The sequence below is a fragment of the Tupaia chinensis genome, unplaced genomic scaffold, assembly GCF_000334495.1.
Source record: "Tupaia chinensis unplaced genomic scaffold, TupChi_1.0 Scaffold000207_1, whole genome shotgun sequence".
In the NCBI taxonomy this organism is placed as follows: Eukaryota; Metazoa; Chordata; class Mammalia; order Scandentia; family Tupaiidae; genus Tupaia; species Tupaia belangeri.
Genome location: NW_006159682.1, coordinates 416,730 through 435,825, shown reverse-complemented (window position 1 = coordinate 435,825; position 19,096 = coordinate 416,730). Strand labels below are relative to the sequence as shown.

The window sequence follows — 19,096 nt, the reverse complement described above, 5'->3', positions numbered from 1 at the left end:
CTGTATCTTTAGGCACCGTTCCCTGCTCCTGAATTTATACTCTGTGTAATCTGTCTTGTTAGTGCTGTTCTTTGCCTTTTCCCTGCACAGGTTACCGCATCTCTTACCTCATGACAGTAACATGAATGTGATGATCCCCTTGCTATTGTTTCTTTTATCTGATATTTCAGAGTCACTTAAATCACTTAGAAAAGAGTGAAAGGACAAGAAGTAAAAGAACCATTTCTCCCAATACAGTTGGGGATCTTAGACCTCTCAATGCTGGAAAGATCATCTGAAAAGGATATGATCTAAGTCTATTCAATATTATTTAAAAGCACCTACCTGTAAATACTTACAAAATACTAATATTAAAAATGGCACTTGGGGACCAGCAGTTAGCATAATGGCTATGTCACTGAACTCCCATGTACTTGACCATAGCTCGAGTCCAGGACGTGGTGGCATAAACTCACACCGGGTGCGTGGAAGAGAAGGGACTGCGGCGTGGCCACCACCCAGGGTGATTTCTTGCTTTCTGTCTGTCTTTCTCTCTCTGTCTTTCTGGTGAGCATGCATGCCCTACAGAAAAAAAAAAAAAAAAAACCCCCACAAAAAAAAAAAAAAAAAAAAAAAATTCACCCAGAGCAGCCTTGAGGGCCAGCCCTGGAACTGGAACCCGGACTCTTGATTCTAGAAAGAAGGGTGTGAACAGCCCACAGGGGGGTGTGTGGCAGTGTGTGGGTTCCCAGAGGCGAGGGGCCCACAGTGGGGACTCTCCTAGGAAGAGATGCAGAGCAGGAGCCTGAATTTGCCTGGAGGGTGAGGCTCTGGCTGCCAGGTGGCTGGAGCAGGGCCGGCGTGGCTGGGCAAGCCGACGTCCGGAGCCTCAGCCCTGTGCTCCCTCCTCTGCAGCATCCTCTTCGCCGACATCGTGGGCTTCACGCAGCTGTCCTCTGCCTGCAGCGCCCAGGAGCTGGTGAAGCTGCTCAACGAGCTCTTTGCCCGCTTCGACAAGCTGGCGGCCGTGAGTACCGACGCCTCCCGGCTTTCAGGCTGGGGCCACCCAAGGCCTGCGCCTGGCACCCTGCCCCGCTGCTTCCTCCACCCACACCCACCTGCTTTCTGCCCCCCCTCCACACCCATGCCTTGCCCTTTCAGAAATACCACCAGCTGCGGATCAAGATCCTGGGCGACTGCTACTACTGCATCTGCGGCCTGCCCGACTACCGGGAGGACCACGCCGTGTGCTCCATCCTCATGGGGCTCGCCATGGTCGAGGCCATCTCGTGAGTGGGGGCTCCTGAGAGCGGCCTGGCCTGTGGAGAAGTGGGCCTTCCCCGCCCGTCTGGCTGCATGACTGCCAGGCCCTCTGGGGGAGTGAGGCCGCTGGAAGTGGTGTTGGTGGACGGGGGCTCGGCTGGCCGGGCAGTGGCTCTCAGCTGGCAGCACACAGCTGAGGGGGATGCCACATGGAGACCTCGATGGCCTCTGGGCCAGCTCCCCCAGCCCTAGGCTGTGGTATTGTTTTCTGCCGGAAGTTGCAGTAGGAATGCATGATCTACTTCACATTTGCTAGGGGCCCTCTCGAAAGGGTTCTCCCATGAGCCACCCCCCAACCCCCCCTCCTCAGGCTGATAGGACTAGGGACTGCCTTCCCCATGCGGTAATGCAGTGACTCTGAGGTCACACGAGATGTCAGGAAGGCAGGGAGGGGTCTGCGCCTCTGCATGCCAGGCAAGGCTGTGCCCCCCGCCGTGGGAGGCGATGGAGCTAACTGCATTCCCCCACGGTCACTGCTGCAAGTGGGCTTAGACTCCTCGGAAGGGCAGCGCGTCCTGTTGGCTTAAGGGCCTGGTGACCCGGGGCATATCGAGCTCAGAGTGAAAGGGTGGTGGTTAAGGTGCTGGAATTCCGACATGGCTGACCGTGGTTCAAGTCCTGGACCTGGCGGCTTCCTTTCTCATCCTTCCTCTCTGTCTTTCTCTGGCAAAATTCATGTGAAGATAATAATAAATAAATAAAATAATAATAATTTTTTTGAGAGGTTTTTGCTATAGGGTGTGTGCGCTCGCCAGACAGACAAAAACAGAGAGACAGAAAGCAGGAAATCACCCCCCAGGGGAGGTGGCCACGCCGCAATCCCTTCTCCTCCATTCTCTTCTCGGGATCTTGGGCACGCACGCACACGCGCCTGGCGTGAGTTTAAGTCACCGGGTCCGGGACTCGAACCGCGGTCGACTACGTGGGAGTCCAGCGACATAGCCATTACGCTAACTGCTGGTCCCAATAAAATAATTCTTTAAAAAAAAAGAAAGGGGGCTTTCCCCTTCCCACAGGATGGAATCCAGGAAGGGGAGGCAGTCACCACGGTCCCTGGGGATGCCTTTGTGTTTTTAACCGTCTCAGGCTCAGCCCTCTCTAGTATCAGCCTGGAAGCAGCAGGTGCTGCCTTTTCCCTAGGGCAGCAGCTCAAGATGAGGAGCCTTAGCCTCCAGTCCCTTCCCACCAGGAGTTTCCCGTTTGTCTCTTGCTGGAATTCTCATTTGCGATGCTGCTCATTGCATATCTTATTCATTTCTGTGTCTGCAGCTCCTAGCGCATGCCTGGCACAGAGTAGATGCTCAGTGAAACACCAGCTTCAGGAACGAGTGAATGCTTGGAAGAGAGAAACTGGAAGTCTCTCTGGGGAAGAGAGGAGGGAGAAAAGATGCACTCATTATCCCCATCCACCCATGCCACCGGCCTGTGATTCCACAGAACAGGGCTCCGGCCTGGTCTGCTTTAACTCAGCTCAGATGCAGACAGAAACCTGGGCGGGAGTGGGGTGGCCAATTACCGGGCCTCCTTGGCCTGGAGGGGAAGAAAGCCCACGCAGAATCTCCTGCGGTGGGATGGGGTGGGCCACCGTGCTGAGGGCTGTGTGCCCACCCCTCCCTTCTGCGTGTGCCTGGCAGGTATGTGCGGGAGAAGACCAAGACCGGTGTGGACATGCGTGTGGGGGTGCACACGGGCACCGTGCTGGGTGGCGTCCTGGGCCAGAAGCGCTGGCAGTATGACGTGTGGTCTACGGATGTCACCGTGGCCAACAAGATGGAGGCTGGCGGCATCCCTGGGTGAGCGTTCCTTCCACATGGGCAGGTGTGAGGACCAGGGAGGCTGTCCCATCCAGCCTCCGGGCTGTGGCGCCAGTGAGCTCCAGGCCTCACGGGCTTCCCACCTGGGAGCAACATCCTCCTTCTCGGCCCTGCCTGGCTGAAGCTGTGCTCAGAGTCCCCCAGGAGGGTGCCTGCCTCCTTGGGTCTGATGTCGGCTGCAGCTCCTCCCCTGGACCCCTGCAGTGGTCTGCTGTCTGACCCCACGGGTGGCTGCCCCGGCTCTGTGATGCCACAGCTCAGGTCTCTCCAGAGGGTGGAATTACTAGCAGCACAGCCCCGGGCAGCACCCTGGCTGACAGTACTTCTACAGAATCAGCCCAGAGTTGGGCAGGGCCTGGCCTTACGGTGGGCAGGCCAGGGAGGGTCAGCCAGCCATCCCCGCTGGGCCAGGCCACTTCCTTCAAGTTCAGATTCCCTCCCTTGGTGGTGGCCCCTGGCAGCAGGAGCCGCAGATGAGATGCAGACTGTAACGTCCTGCCTCACCCCACTGGTATTCCCGTTTTACGGTTTGGAGGGGAATAGGTGCCACGCTGCCCCTGCAGCTAGTTCGTGACAGGCTGTTTCCATGCGCCCCACGTGCCCGGGAGGCGTGGGCCCGAGTAGCAGCCAGGGAACTGTGGCCCACTGATAGTCCACGGGCGTGGTGACAGCTGCCACTGGCCCACACTGAGGGCCCATCTCGCTGCCACGCAGGCGCGTGCACATCTCCCAGAGCACCCTGGACTGCCTGAAAGGAGAGTTCGACGTGGAGCCGGGTGATGGGGGCAGCCGCTGCGATTACCTAGATGAGAAGGGCATTGAAACCTACCTCATCATTGCCTCCAAGCCAGAGGTGAAGAAAACCGCCACCCAAAATGGCATCAATGGCTCGGTGAGTCCCCCATCCCACCCTGGGCCACGGAGTTGGGGTTAAGCTGTTAAGAGAAAAGAGAGATTGTGGAAGAGTTGGCAGGACACGAAGATGGCTGACTGAGGTGAGGGGTGGGTTGGCACAGATGACCAGAGGCCTGCTGAGTGGGGGGCTAGGGGTGGCCTCCTTTAGGGGAGAACTGGTTTCTGGAAGACAGCATAATCTGCGGCAAGCTGAAATTGGGGTGACCATAGTGTGTACCGAGACGGCGTCCAGGTGGCGGCACTGGTCACGAGCAGTGGCTGGGTCGGGGATAAGGTCTCCTGCACGGAGGAAGTGGCTGGAGCCACAGGAGTGACATGCACAGAGCGTGGCCGCGGTGGTCGTTGAGAAGGAGGCGATCCAAGCAGGGAAGTTTTCCCGAGTGAGGAAAGAAGATAAGATGGGATGGAAACAGTGATCCCTCTGTGTGGTTCTGCCCCCGGTCTGGTCTTTGTGTGTGCCCCCACAGACCTGAGGAGCTCACAGCCTCCCTGTCCGCCACCCACAAGCAAGCTCCTGACAGCCCGTCGGGTTAGAAGCCACCGGTGGCTGTTGTAGAATGATCTCTGTACCATCCTGTGCTGGCTCCGAGAAATGTTTTATTCCTTGTCATTGATCACTTAAAAACCCATTGAGCCAGTCCAGGGACCAGCAGTTGGTATTATGGCTATGTCGCTGGACTCCTATGTAGTCAACTGTGGTTCAAGTCCTGGACCAGTGGCTTAAACTCATGCTGGGCGCATGTGCGTGTGTGCTCAAGATCCTGAGAGGAGAATGGGGGAGAAGGGATTGCAGTGTGGCCATCCCCCCGGGGGGTGATTTCTCGCTTTCTGTCTCTCTGTCTCTCTCTGTCTTTCTGGCGAGCGCATGCGCCCTATAGCAAAAACTCAAAAAAAAAAAAAAAGAAAAGAAAAGAAAAGAAAGAAAGAAAGAAAGAAAGAAAGAAAAAGAAAGAAAGAAAGAAATTCTTCAAGCCAGTCCACGGTGTGGTGGTTGAAGCAGCCAGATCCCACATAAGATTCCACTCAAATCTACTGTGTGGTTTGAGTCACAGACAGACCCGGCGACTTGGGAAACACACCGCGCGTGTGTGTGTGTGTGTGTGTGTGTGTGTGTCCAAGCTCGCAAGAGGAAAATGGAGAAAGGATTGCAACATGACCACACCCAGAGGGGGATGCTTTCCCGCTTTCCTTCTCTTTCTCTCTGGCAAGCACACATTTCCTCTGGCAAACCAAACCAAAGAAAAACAAAAAACTCATTCTTCCAGTCATACAAATCCATCTAGAATCTCTTAACCATAAGGAGTTGGGTGACTCTCAGGGATAGTCTATCAGGACCATCCCATGCCGAGGCTTCGCCTAAAGCAAAGCTTACCCCGCAGGAGTGAGCGAAAGAAGTAACTCTTGGTGAGGTTTTCAAAGAAAACTAAATGCCTCTCCCGCCACCCAGACGTGTGTGATGACTAGCAAGTCAGTCAGATGGACACGGGAGTTCGCCCATTGTCAGATGTGATGGTAACCAGTGTCTATTCATCCCTTACTCTCACTTAATCTTAGCACAGCCCTGTGGAAAGGCTGCTGTTGCCATGCCCACTTTACAGAGGAAGAAACTGAGGCCCAGAACCTCCCGTAAGCTGCAGATTAGTATGCAGAGCTGGGATCAGAGCCCAAAGCCTGTGTCCCAGTCCTGACAGTCACACTGAATCCCAGCTTTCTCCAGTCCCCTGTGTGCAAGTCACTCTAGCTTGGCCAGAAGGAATGCAAAGGGGGGTGTGACAGATCCCTCTGGAGCTGAGTATCAGAGCAAAGGACAGTAGAGCGTACTTTGAGTTAAGAGTAAATTTGGAGGGAACCAGCAGTTAGCGTAATGGCTATGTCGCTGGATTCCCGCGTGGTCGACTGCGGTTCGTGTCCCGGACCTGGTGGCTTAAAACTCACGCCGGGCGCGTGTGCGTGCGTGCCCAAGATCCCGAGAGGGGAATGGAGGAGAAGGGATTGCGGCGTGACCATCCCCCCTGGGGGGTGATTTCTCGCTTTCTGTCTCTATGTCTCTCTCTGTCTGTCTGGCGAACGCACGCGCCCTACAGTGAAAATCTCTCTCAAAAAAAAAAAAAAAAATAGTAAATTTGGAGTTACAAAAAATGCTCCAAAGACTTTAGAGAAGGGAAAAGCTATCTTTCAGAAAATTAGGAAATTTCAAGATGGGAAGTAGAACCCCAAGAAATAAGACTTGTGTTTACCACCAAATTAATGTGAGTCATTCATATTTTTAAAGATTTTTTCCAAAAAAGTATTTATTTATTATTATCTTTTTCAGTTTGTGATAGGCACATGTGCTCACTAGAGGGGCAGGGAGAATGAGAAAGCAAGCCACCAGGTCCAGGACTTGAACCCCAGTTGGCCATGTGGGAGTTCATCGCCAGCCACCTGTTGGCCCCAAGTCATTTATATTTTTGAGGGTGCTAAATGCAGAACTTCTATATACTCACTAGAGCAAATTTAAAATGTATGTTTTTACAGCTATTCTACAAAAGTTGACAGTAATTTAATAAGCTGTTTTTGAGAAGTGATAGGAAATTCATTATTACTGGCATAAAAAAACTTATAAATTAGGAAAAATATTTTTAAAAATTATCCACAAATTTGCTTTTTTTAGGGACTACCTTAAAGTCACAGAGTGGTAGTCAAATATGTGTCTGTGCGATCACACCTCATTCTTGTTTATTCTGAAATTATACTGTACTTTGCTTTACTAATTTTGTTTAAGAACCCCTTGTGTGGTGCATCATTTAAGTCAGGATTGTTCTCAGCACGTGACATCCTGAGGGTTATGGGTGAGGGCCCCGAAGCACAGGAAGCCCTGCCTGGCAGAGCTGTTCCTGGGAAGCTGTTGTGCCTGAGTCACGACTGCACTTTTTGGGGGGCGGGGGGAGAGTTTTTCGCTATAGGGCACGTGCACTCGCCAGACAGGGAGACAGAGAGACAGAAAGTGAGAAATCACTCCCCAGGGGGGAATGGCCATGCCGCAATCCCTTGTCCTCCATTTTCCTCTCGGGATCTTGGGCACGCACGCACACACACCTGGCATGAGTTTAATAAGCCACCGGGTCCAGGACGCGAACTGCGGTCGACTACATGGGAGTCCAGCGACATAGCCATTATGCTAACTGCTGGTCCCACGACTGCATTTTTAAGTCAGGGAGAATCCAAGTGCACTGATTCATAGCTCGAGGCCTCACACAGAAGCTCGGGGGAGCCGTGTGCACCGGGCCCCAGCACCTCAGATGCTGCCTGCATAGGAGCAGAGTTGACAGTTGTTGAATGAATTTAAATTAGACCTCGTTTTTCTTTTTAAATACTTCACCAACCTGGGTGGCTCGTTTTCTAAGACCTCTTTCACTGATATTTTGGGAATCAGTGATATTACCATTTGGTCATCTGACATTTTGGGTTTGGGGCCAGCTAGGTGGCCTGGTGTTGAAGGAAAGTTGGCTCCCATATTGCAGCCACAGTGCATGTGTACCCCCAACCTGGCAGGATGGAGAAGGGACTGTCAGCGTGACCGTGCCCCACTGGTGTTAGTTCTCCCTCTTCTCTGTCACTCTCTGGCCAGTGCACAAACCCTCTGACAACTATAAACAAAAAAAAAAATGGTTTTCAGTGTTTTTGTAAACACTGAAATCTTTACAAAACATTACAAAAAAAAAAAAAAACACATTAAAATTAACTTTTAACAGGGCCAGCAGGTGGCATGGTGGTTAAGGTGCTGGACACTCCCACATGGTTGACCATGGTTTGAGTCCCGAACCTGATGGCTTGCTTTCTCACGTTCCTCCTCTCTGTGTGTCTTTCTCTGATCAAATGAAAATGAATGAATAAATAAACAAAATTAAATGAATAATTTTTAAAAAATTAACTTTCAACAATTTCTTAGTGCCTCTCACAGGAACACAAATTTCTAGCAGTGAAATGCTGGCTTAAAAGTGATGTACGTTTGAAGTTCACCCCATGCTGTCAGCTCACTCCTGCACCTTCTCAGTGTCCTTGCCACCACTGAACTAGGGAGTTGGCATTATCCTGGCTGGTGTGGAAGACATAACTACGATACCTCACTGTTTCGATCTTACTTCTTTAATTATTAGTGGGGCTGAGCACTCCCCCACACATTTGCCAGAGGGCATGTGTGCTCGCAGGTCCCTCCTCCATTCTCTCAGGATTTGGGGCATGCAAGCACAGATAGAGGCTTGGTGTGATTTTCAAGCTGCCAGGTCCAGGACTCCAACCATGGTCAGCCACGTGAGAGTCAAGCACCTTAACCACCATACCATCTGCTGGCCTGGGGACTAGGCACTTTTAATAAGGTTGTCAGCCAGCTGCTTTTCTTGTGAGATGCATATTCATGTCAAACCTTGGGTGGCTTTCGCCCTGCTCTGGTTTGTAGGAGCTCCTTGTTTATCAGATAGGTCTGAGGCAGGCCTTTCCTTAAGCCTACTCTTAGGGAACTTAGAAGTCTAGCTGTGCAGATGATACCAGTTGTCTTAGTACTGGGCTGCGGGCTGCCCTGATAAGTGAACAGTTTATCACGACTAAGCTGTGATTAGCCTAACGATTGTTTACAGAGTCTCCAACTTGAGGTAGACTGGGATAAGGCAGTATTAGCGCGTCACCAAGCCTGCTCAGGGCACAGTCAGGGGGAGCCAAGGGGGAAGGACATGTTACAGGGAAGACGATGCAGAGAGGAGATACAAATGATAATGGGGAGAGGGAAGGAATACTTTACCTTTTTGGAAGTCACAGACTCTCAAGCTCTAGTGGGCAGATTCCTGATTGAGTAGACCAACCACAGGCTGGGGTGGGCAGCTGGCAGGTCTGAGGTCCTCGAGGGCTACTCCTTTCCACGCAGGCCCTGCCAAATGGAGTACCAACTTCCTCTAAGCCCGGCTCCCCTGCCCTCATTGAAACGAAGGAGCCCAACGGGAGTGCCCAAACCAGTGGCTCCACGTCGGAGGAGCCCGAGGAGCCGGATGCCCAGGTATGTGCAGGGCTGAGGGCAAACTGGGCTCACTGAGGGCTGAGGTGGGCAGGGAACAGGGTGGCAATAAGTTGCTGCAAGCATCCCGTGCTTGGGAGGGGGACCCCACCAGCAGACCAGGGTCATACCTTCCTAACCATGTAGCCATGTGCAGGTCACCCACCACCCCCATCTCCTCACTGGTTACATGATGGTGGGGTGCAGGGAGTAAGATCAAAAGAGCTGCTCAGCTCCGGGGCCTCGTCCACCTCTGATGGCCCAGAACCTTGCAGATTCGAGATCAATACAGACATCCAGAAAAAGTCTCTGGGCTCTGAAGCTGCTTGGGATATGAGACTGCAGAGCAGGGCTCGCCCTCTGGCTAGGTCCAAACCCACGGGTTCCACACCAGCGCCCTCAGAGTGAGGAATTAGCAAGCCGTCCCAGAGACCAGGGTCCCCTGGAAGAGCAGGAAGGCTGTGCCCGTTACTCACAAGCTTCCCGAGCCTCTCAGAGGTAAGTGCAGTGCGCTGGGATTGCCACCTGGGCTGCCAGTCTCCCTGTGGAAGAGCTGTTTTCCTGGTGCCCTCAGATCAGTCTCTTGAGAACAAGAAGGTAGGCGGGGCTTAAAGTGAATGAGGTTTGGGGACCAGCAGTTGGCGTAATGGCTATGTTGCTGAATTCCCATGTAGTCAATCACAGTTCGAATCCTGGATCCGGTGGCTTAAACTCACGCCGGGCGTGTGTGCGTGCGTGCCCAAGATCTCGAGAGGAGAACAGAGGAGAAGGGACTGCAGCGTGGCCATCCCCCCAGGGGGGGTGATTTCTCACTTTCTGTCCCTCTGTCTTTCTTGTGAGCACACGTGCCCTGTAGCAAAAACCTCTCAAAAAAAAAAAAAAAGTGAATCAGGTTTTTCTTGAGCACCACAATGTTCAGTAACTTCCTCATTGTGATTTTCTTGATGGAAGCAGGAAATGCAGTCGATGTAGCTCACTGACAGGCACAGACACATGTCAGCAGCCTGGTTTCTCACGTCCTCACATGGGCCAGTGTCACACTGCTGCAGGCTCTGCTTCAGGGACAGAGGGCCTTGGTGCTGGAACAGATGCACAGAGAACAGTGGGGCTGGGGGGAGCATGGATTATCAGGGGTCAGGCTGTCACCTCGGGCCACACCTGAGCCTAGGACCTGGGTGTGCTCGTTCTGCTTACAGGAGCCTGCGGCCCCGTCTCAGTGGTGTGACTGGCGGCTGTGTAGTCACGCCGAGTTCCTGTTCTCAGAGCTCGTGCTTTTTCCTGTGACTGAATAAATGGTGGTGCCCCAGCTCCACCATCCTCCCATCGGCCCACTGGCCACAGGACAGTCCTTTTTTCTCTCTGATTTTTGTTGTTGTTGAGAGAGATTTTTGTATAGGGCACATGTGTGCTCACTGGAGAGGCAGAGAGGGACAGAGACAGAAAGTGAGAAATCACTCTTTGGGGGGCTGACTACACCCTTCTCCTCCATTCTCTTCTTGGGGTCCTGGACATATACACACATGTGCCTGACCAAAGTTATTATTATTTTTTATATTTATATATATTTTTATTATTATTCATATATTAAATCGCAATATCAGCCTGAGTTTTAAGCCGCCGGGTCCAGGATTCGAACCATGGTCCAGGATGGAGAACCATGGTCGACTACGTGGGAGTCCAGCAATGCAATATTACACCATTTGCTGGTCCCCACAGGACATTTCTTTCCTCCTCCATCTTCCTCTCCAGACTGAGCCAGATGTGAGCTCCTTTCCCAGCTGCCTGAGCCCTAGGGCTGGGGTCAGGCATGCTCTGAGTTCCAGGGGTGTGGCTGTGCTCGCCCACACGTGCAGTAGGGTGCAGTCTCCTGCTGGGGGCCGGCACTCCCCCAGCGCTGCCATCAGGGCACGATGACTATGCAGATCTGTTAGGGGCCTAGGGAGGCTGAGGACTGTGGCTGTGGGGCTAGCTCCAAGCAAGGTGGAGCCAGTGGGAGCCCCGGAGAGACTTTCCTAGGAAGGACGCTTTCGGACTGAGATCAGTCCTCCTGAGCGAGCGACTTCTTTTGCTCTTTCCCCCACCCCACTCCGCCTCTCCCAAATGCACCGCTGCCCTCTGGCCCCTGGCTTACAGGCCGACAACCCCTCGTTCCCCAACCCTCGCCGGAGGCTGCGCCTTCAGGACCTGGCGGACCGGGTGGTGGATGCCTCTGAGGACGAACACGAGCTCAACCAGCTGCTCAACGAGGCCCTGCTTGAGCGAGAGTCGGCCCAGGTGTAAGTGGCCTGCCCTCAGTGCCCTAACGGGGGCGCGAGAAACCAGCCAGCGTGAAAAGGCCAGGGCAGAGCGGGCCTCTGTGGTTCATGGGCTTGTTCCCGCCACAGGGTGAAGAAGAGAAACACCTTCCTCCTGTCCATGCGGTTCATGGACCCCGAGATGGAAACTCGCTACTCGGTGGAGAAGGAAAAGCAGAGTGGAGCCGCCTTCAGCTGCTCCTGCGTCGTCCTGCTCTGCACAGCCATGGTGGAGATACTCATCGACCCCTGGTGAGGGAGCGGCTGTGGCCAGGAGGGGTGAAAGGCAGCGAGCTTCCTGGGCCCTGACCTTGTGCAGGCCCCTGGGAGCAGCCCCAGCTGGCCTCGGGCCCAGGGAATCCCCTTCCTGTCTTAGTCTTGGGGTTCTGGAACAGCCCTAGCCTCAGAACGGGGATCTCAGCAGGGCTGAGGAAGCTGAGGGACACATGTCCAGGAGGAAGGAGACCCAGGTTAGACAGAACCCAGGATGGGATGGTGCCTCAAGGCTGGCTCGGCTTCCGTTTCTAGGCTCACCTTAGTGAAGGTAGGTCTTGGGCTCCAGGCGAAGGCCGATGTCCTCTGAGAGTGAGTGTTAGTCCTCACCCCCGTGTGAAAGCCCAACCAGAAGGATGGCCACATGCTCCTTCCCCCAAGGCTTTTGACTTGGAGTGGCCTTCACCAAGGTGGAGGGGACTGTAGGCAGAGGAGAGCCGGGGAGGCACACGGACGTGCTGAGTTTGAGTAACCGTCAAGGAAGCAGCTGTGCGTGTGCCTCGGAGTTCAGGGAGAAGTCACGGTTGGAGATGCACCAGCACATAGGCCGAACTGAAAGTGTGAGACGTGGTGACATCGCCAGGGGAGGGCGCAGCCCGGAAGAGAAGCTCCGGCATAACGGACCGTACGGGGGGAGGCTGGACATAACCACCAGCGGGGACTGGAGAGATCCCTAACAGCAAACAAGAGAAGGGTTTCAGGGGGGAAGAGGCAACCAGTATCACAAGTGGAAGTAGCAATGCGGATGTTTCTGGGCTCCTGGCAAGGGCACTTTCCATGGAGCGGTTAAATGGGGCAGGTGTGGCAGGATCCGCAGACAGCAGAGTTCTGAGTTCGTGAGCTGCATGGACATGGAAGGACACGCGCTGTGAGGCTCCGTGTGGTTCAGTCTCGACCTGGGCACCCTGGGCAGCGAGGAGCCACCCCGCTCCACACTTCCATCACAGCTTGTGCCAGATGCTTGTTCCTAAGACCCCCTTTCCAAGTTTGTGCTGCACTCCCCAGGGCATGTGGGGTCTCCACTCTGGGAAACACCCCAGTTGGCAGGTACAGTGGGCGAGATGGCCCATGCCTGGGCCCGGCACTCGCTGGTGGTCCTCTGGTCAGGGCCTCTTAGTCTTGTGCACAGAAGCGGTGGCAGTTCTCTGGCATCCCTTGGAGCTTTTGGGTACAGGCCACTAGGGCTGTGCAAAGGGCCTTCCCTTCTGTCTCCTTTCCTCTCTTCTAGCCCTTCACCCACTCTTGCTTGCCCAGGCCCCTCCCCAGTTGTCTTCTCTCTGTCTGTCACAGGCTGATGACAAACTATGTGACCTTCGCGGTTGGGGAGATTCTGCTCCTGATTCTGACCATCTGCTCACTGGCTGCCATCTTTCCCCGGGTAAGAGGTGCTTTCCTATTGGGCTTAGAAGCCTCTGGAAGTGAGTAGCACCCCTGTAAAACTGGTACTGACTGAGTTGTTCTTCCAACCAGACAGTCTGTGGGGGTGGCTCGGGGATTTCCCCATGCATCCCCTCACTCCCCATCAGCTGGCAGCAGCATGGGCCGAGCTGCGGCAGGTCAGGTGTTGCAGTATGCACGAGTAGGGCTGCATGTGGATCAGAGGGACCCCAGGTTGGCCCCAGCTGAAAGGATGCTTAAAGTCAGACTAAAGGGATTAACTTTCTCCCATAGGTGCTGGTGGTGGTGGTGGGCGTGTCAGTCAGAGTTTTTGATCAGATCAGAGTGACAGGGAAAGTAGTGTTCTAGGAGAATTAATGACAGGTGGCTTGTCGGTAACTGGGAGGATTTAGGTGAATTGACCCAGGAAAGGCAGGGCTAGCCAGGCAGAGACAGCAGGCCTTGGGAAGCGATTCCTGCCCTGGCCTCACTACTGAGGTCAGGCATGCCTGTGTGTCTGCTCTGTAACTGCGAAGCCACGGAACTGCACAGACACATCGGGGAGGGCTGACTCCTGCTCTCATCTCAGCTCTGACCCACGTGACTAGTTTTCCACTGACTCACAGGCGAAGTCCTACTTTTAGGTTCTCAGGACTAGAGTGTGGGAGCAACCAGAATCGTTGGCCGTCACGTCTGCAGGAGAAAGGGCTGTCAAAAGTTCACGGCCCTTGAAATTCCATTCCCTCTAGGCCTTTCCTAAGAAGCTTGTGGCCTTCTCGACGTGGATCGATCACACCCGCTGGGCCAGGAACACCTGGGCCATGTTAGCCATCTTCATTCTGGTTATGGCGAATGTCGTGGACATGGTGAGCTCCTATTGCCCTTGTTCAAGGGACATCCCACTCCCCCTCAGTGGTTTGGCAGCAGTAACAGTTTGAACCTGCCCCTCCACCACCAGGCACAGCTGTGGAGTGGCACTTGGGCTCCTAGGCAGACCATTCCAGGTGAATGGAGGAGTCCGCTCCCTGTTGCCCATGGAGCCTCTGAAACTGACTTGGTTCCTTGAGATCTCCCCCTCCCAGAGTCCAGGCCCCTAGTTCCATGTACCCAGCCCCATGCTAGGTGCTTTACATTCATTGACTCATTTAATCTTGATCTAATCAATCTCAGGAGGTTGGTGTCATATCTGTAGTTTCATATGAAGAAACTAAAGCTCAGAAAGGCTTGATTTTTTTTTTTTTTTTTTTTTTTTTTTTTTTTTTTTTTTTTGCCATAGGGACATATATGCGTTTGTTGGAGACAGAAAGGGGTAAAGTGAGAAATCATTCCCTGAGGCGGTGGCCACCCCACAATCCCTTCTTCTCCATTCTCCTCTTTGGATTTTGGGCACATATGCACATGTGCAACCATTGTGATTTTCAAGCCGCCAGGTCCAGGACCCAACCTGTGGTTGGCCATGTGAGAGTCCAGTGCCTTAACCACCATCCCACCTGCTGGCCCCTTCTTTTAAACTATTGTTAGAGTGTGTATACACTTGCCAGAGACAGACAGAGACAGAGATGGAAAGTGCGAAAGCACCCCATGGAGGGATGGCCAGGCTGCAGTCCCTTCTCTTGGGGTTTTGGGCATGTATGCACACACACCTGGCATGTTTTTCAAACTGTTGGGTCCAGGACTAAGACCACACAGTTGGCCAAGTGGGATCCAGCTTCCTTAACCACCACACCATCTGCTGGCGCAGGCTCAGAAAGGCTAACTCACTTGCTCTAGGTCACACAGCCATTAAGTGACAGCCAGGAATTAAAGCAGCTGTTAAGTCCCAAGCCTGCATTTCATTCCTCCATATTTCACTGCTGAAGGAACACAGTACTTAGCATTCTGCACCTCTGAGGTATTCCTTAGTGTGGCTAGTGCTGGGCAGCCATCAGGACCAGGGAGGTGGCTCTTCCGTAAGGGGCTCTCCGGCTCGGCCTTGGCTCACGTGAATGACGTCAGACCTTCCCTGAGGTGTGTCAGCAGGGACTACAGCTTCACAGGGCCCAGATGGCAAAGGGGCAGAGGCATCTTCTGTTCTCTTCTCTCCTCAGTCATGGAAAAGCTGTGGGTCCTGGGTGGGTACAGCCAAATGCTTTCTTGGGGAGAAGGAACAAGAGTTAGACACCCAGATCTATTGATTTAGAACCCCCATGCAGTACTTGAGCATTGAGTGATAGGAGCTGTCACTGATGTTCTCTTGTCAGCTGTCACGGCTTCCTTCAATTTTGGTAGTATCTTATGCACTTTTTTTTAAGAGTTTTTTGCTATAGGGCATGTGTGCTCGCCAGAGACAGAAAGCGAGAAAGCACCCTGGGGAGATGGCCATGTCACAATCCCTTCTCCTCCATTCTCCTCTCGGGATCCTGGGCATGCACGCATGCATGCACGCAACCCAGCATGAGTTCAAGCCACTGGGTCCAGGATTTGAACCGTGGTCAACTACATGGGAGTCCAATAACATAGCTGTTATGCCAACTGCTGGTCCCATGCACTTTTTTTTTTAAAGAGGTTTTTGTTTTTTTTTTTTGCTATAGAGCTCATGCGCTTGTCAGAAAGAGAGAGACAGAGAGACAGAAAGCAAGAAATCACCCCCCCCCAAGGGAGGATGGCCATGCTGCAATCCCTTCTCCTCCATTCTCCTCTCGGGATCTTGGGCACACACGCACATGCGCCAAGCGTGAGTTTAAGCCACTGGGCCCAGACTTGAACCGTGGTCAATTACATGGGAGTCCAGTGACATAGCTGTTATGCCAACTGCTGGTCCCAGGATCTTATGCACTTTTTAAAAAAGTCCTTTCTTTCAAATGTAATATAGTTACCTTATTTTCCATATTTTCTTTAACCATTTGAGCACAGGGACAAAGTCTCAGCATGAAGGCTTATTCTGGCAGTAGCATGGGTAGAAAAACTCTAGTTCTGTAGCTAATCAATCAGAAGCCCAAGTGGAATGGAGTTAGGAGTTCGAGGGCCTAACATGCCCATGGTGGCATAGTGCCCATCACACAGGGAGAAGCGCCATATTCTTAGCCTGTGAGAATACCTGTGCGCCTGGTGCCCCGGTCTGAGGACCAGTATTTAACAAAGCCGTGGACGCTCTGCAGGACGTCTGAAGAGGCTATCACCTGTGGGTGTAGGGTGGTGAAAAGCTAGGGAGGTATGAGATCCTGCCCAAAGCCAGATGATCCCTTGTGAGTGAAAGCCACAGAAGTGGAGTTGATTACATTTGTGGATGCACCTTCGATGGACTCCTGCCCAGCAGTGGTTATCTGGTGCACAGACCCCAGAAAGTAGTAGAAAGCTCCTAATTGGTGTGTTGAGTAGAGAGTGGCTGTCACCCCCAGAGACAGAAGGCAGGCTGGCCAGCCCCGGATGCCCCTGAAGCCACAGGCTGATGTAGGCATGAGCATGCTGACTCAGAGCCTAAAGCCCTTGCTCCTGGTCTGACTTGAGTGCTTGCTAGTTGTGCTAGCCTGTTTTCTATGTAAAGGCAGCACTAAAAATGCTGGGGGGAACTTGTGAACCTCAGAAGAGATGATGGTAAAGCTCTTAGTAGCTCGGCCAACGTTTGTACAATTACTCCGTGATAAATCTCCCCATCTTTCTGGGAGTTCCTAAGGGAAGTATGGGTGGTGCTGGGGGCACAGCCTCCTCTAACCAGCGTGTCCTGTCCTGATGGCCCTGGCATGCAGCTCAGCTGTCTCCAGTACTACGCGGGACCCAGCAACGGGACAGCAGGGGTGGAGCTGGAGGATGGCTGCCTGGAGAACCCCAAGTACTACAACTATGTGGCTGTGCTGTCGCTCATCGCCACCATCATGCTGGTGCAGGTCAGCCACATGGTGAAGCTCACGCTCATGCTGCTTGTCACGGGCGCTGTGGCTGCCATCAACCTCTATGCCTGGTGCCCCGTCTTTGATGACTACGACCACAAACGTTTTCAGGAACATGGGTATGATGTCTGATGGGAGATCTGTATGATCTCTTTCCTCCCCCACCCCCAAATCTCCATTTCAGGGTTACAGCCTGCACTCAGATGGCTCTTCAAAGGCTTGTATGGGAAGCACGGTTTCACAAAGATGTGTCACTGGCTGGCTCTGATGTGGGGACAGAGCCTTTCCGCAGTGGGGGGAAGACTCAGGCTACCTCCGTGCTTAGTGGAGCACCAGCCATCTGTACCCATGTTGGGCCTGAGAGTGCTCTTGTCTGTCCCACAGCTTTCCAGTGGTGGCCTTAGAGAAGATGCAGGTGTTGTCCCCCTCTGGGCTCAATGGCACTGACAGGTAAGAGCTCCTGCTCTATTGCATTTACAGTCTTCCTTCTAGAAACAGTGACTGCCTGGGGGAGTCTAGACTTGACGTGAAGGCGTCTGAGGAGCTGGGGAAGCTGCTGGGGCTAGTGACAGAAAACCGCACGGCCCAGTTAGAGGGAATAGCACCGGTCCCGGGAGGCCGCCCGCACGTTCTTCCAGTTGCACCCCTCTGCCCAGCAGGCTGCCCCTGGTGCCTTCCAAGTACTCGATGACAGTGATGATGTTCATCATGATGCTGAGCTTCTACTACTTCTCCCGCCACGTGAGTGCCACACGCCCTCTCCCTCGCGCTCACAGCCCACCAGGGCCTCCTGGGAAGTGATCCCAGGACCTAAGAACCTGGCTAGGCTCCTGAGGAATGTAGGTTCCCTCTACCTAACATGCGACCCTGACCAAGCCATCACCTTCTGTGTTCTGGTTGCTTCCTCAGTAATACAAAGACATTCTTTACTTCTTCCTTCTTACCTCCTGTGGGATGTTGAAGGCAGTATGATGGGTGGGAGAGGGTGGAGCACTGGCCCAAAAGCCTGGATAAAAATCTATCCCTAGTCTAGGGGTTCATGGCCTCTGTGCTAGCCCTGGCACTGGGGGGGGGGAGGGTGTCACTAATATACCACAGAGCTAGAGAAAAAAAGAAGCCAACTAGATTTTCTTTGGTTAAAAGAGAGAAATGGGAGAAAGACGATGCGCTCAGGTGCCCCCTAGTGGCTTTTTTGGGGAGTGCAGCCCTTTTTTGCGCCACCTAGGTGCCCCCTAGTGGCTTGCTAGGGAAGTACAGCCTTTTCTGCAGCCACTTACTGGAGTCTGCCGGCAATGGGCTGGGAGATCCCCAAGGCTGCCCCAGGGCAGTCTTGTAGCTAAAACCAGATCCCAGGAAGCCCCATATATACAGAAGGCCTGTTGGATCTCTGCTGTTATTACAGGGGCCAGGATCCTCACTACAGCTGTAGGGTGGCCTTTTTGATTAGGCAAGGGTCTTACTTCCCTTCCTATGTAAGCCACCTTATTCCAGTTTTTCCAGTGGAACTGCCACTCACACTCATTTCTCATCACGGCCACACTGTCATAGCCACCTTAGAGCATATGCCTTGCTTTGTCTGCATCTAGGTGGAAAAACTGGCACGGACACTGTTCTTGTGGAAGATTGAGGTCCACGACCAGAAGGAACGTGTCTATGAGATGCGACGCTGGAACGAGGCCTTGGTCACCAACATGCTACCCGAGCATGTGGCTCGCCATTTCCTGGGGTCCAAGAAGAGAGATGAGGTGGGAGTGTGGCCTCGTGCAGGAGCCTGGAGCCCTGCCTGAGACATTTGTAGCTATTTTCTCCCAAGGAGCCCCTGTGGGACCAGGCCTTTCCATGACATGGGCCGGGGCCCAGGTAGAGCTGAGCCTAACCGGAACCCACAAAGAGAAGAGTTTCTCGGGCCTTTTCCAGGGGGCACTGCTCTACACATTGTTTATCTGGGACACATCTCTGAGGCCGAGATTCCAAAGAGGAGTCCTTAGCTAAAGCCAGCCCGTCAGCTGTGATCTCAAAACAAAATGGCTCCCAGCCCCTGCATCCTCCTCCTCATAGCTGGGGCTGCTACACTACAACAGCTGTTCTTTGGTTTATTCGAAGTAGGGATGAAATGTTTTCTGAGTTTCCAAAGGGATAATCAGAGATGTGTGAGTCCAAACAGCTGAGTGCACACACATGTGGAAGGTAGGCTCCTTTCTCTGGGACATCTCCCAGGCAGTCGGCATT

The 19,096-nt window shown here is 53.3% G+C and overlaps 1 protein-coding gene across 1 annotated transcript in view; it reads left to right on the top strand.

Moving 5' to 3' along the window:
• The window catches only part of ADCY3 (adenylate cyclase 3), a 100,423-nt gene that overhangs the window by 75,253 nt on the left and 6,074 nt on the right, over positions 1 to 19,096 (top strand). The window contains exons 5-17 of the mRNA XM_006147237.3: positions 895 to 1,006; positions 1,141 to 1,268; positions 2,937 to 3,095; positions 3,831 to 4,008; positions 8,932 to 9,060; positions 11,191 to 11,333; positions 11,442 to 11,603; positions 12,915 to 13,002; positions 13,751 to 13,867; positions 16,727 to 16,986; positions 17,252 to 17,317; positions 17,527 to 17,608; positions 18,454 to 18,612. Of these exons, the coding sequence (XP_006147299.1) occupies positions 895 to 1,006; positions 1,141 to 1,268; positions 2,937 to 3,095; positions 3,831 to 4,008; positions 8,932 to 9,060; positions 11,191 to 11,333; positions 11,442 to 11,603; positions 12,915 to 13,002; positions 13,751 to 13,867; positions 16,727 to 16,986; positions 17,252 to 17,317; positions 17,527 to 17,608; positions 18,454 to 18,612 (1,783 nt within the window). The remainder of the gene's footprint in view (positions 1 to 894; positions 1,007 to 1,140; positions 1,269 to 2,936; positions 3,096 to 3,830; positions 4,009 to 8,931; positions 9,061 to 11,190; positions 11,334 to 11,441; positions 11,604 to 12,914; positions 13,003 to 13,750; positions 13,868 to 16,726; positions 16,987 to 17,251; positions 17,318 to 17,526; positions 17,609 to 18,453; positions 18,613 to 19,096) is intronic.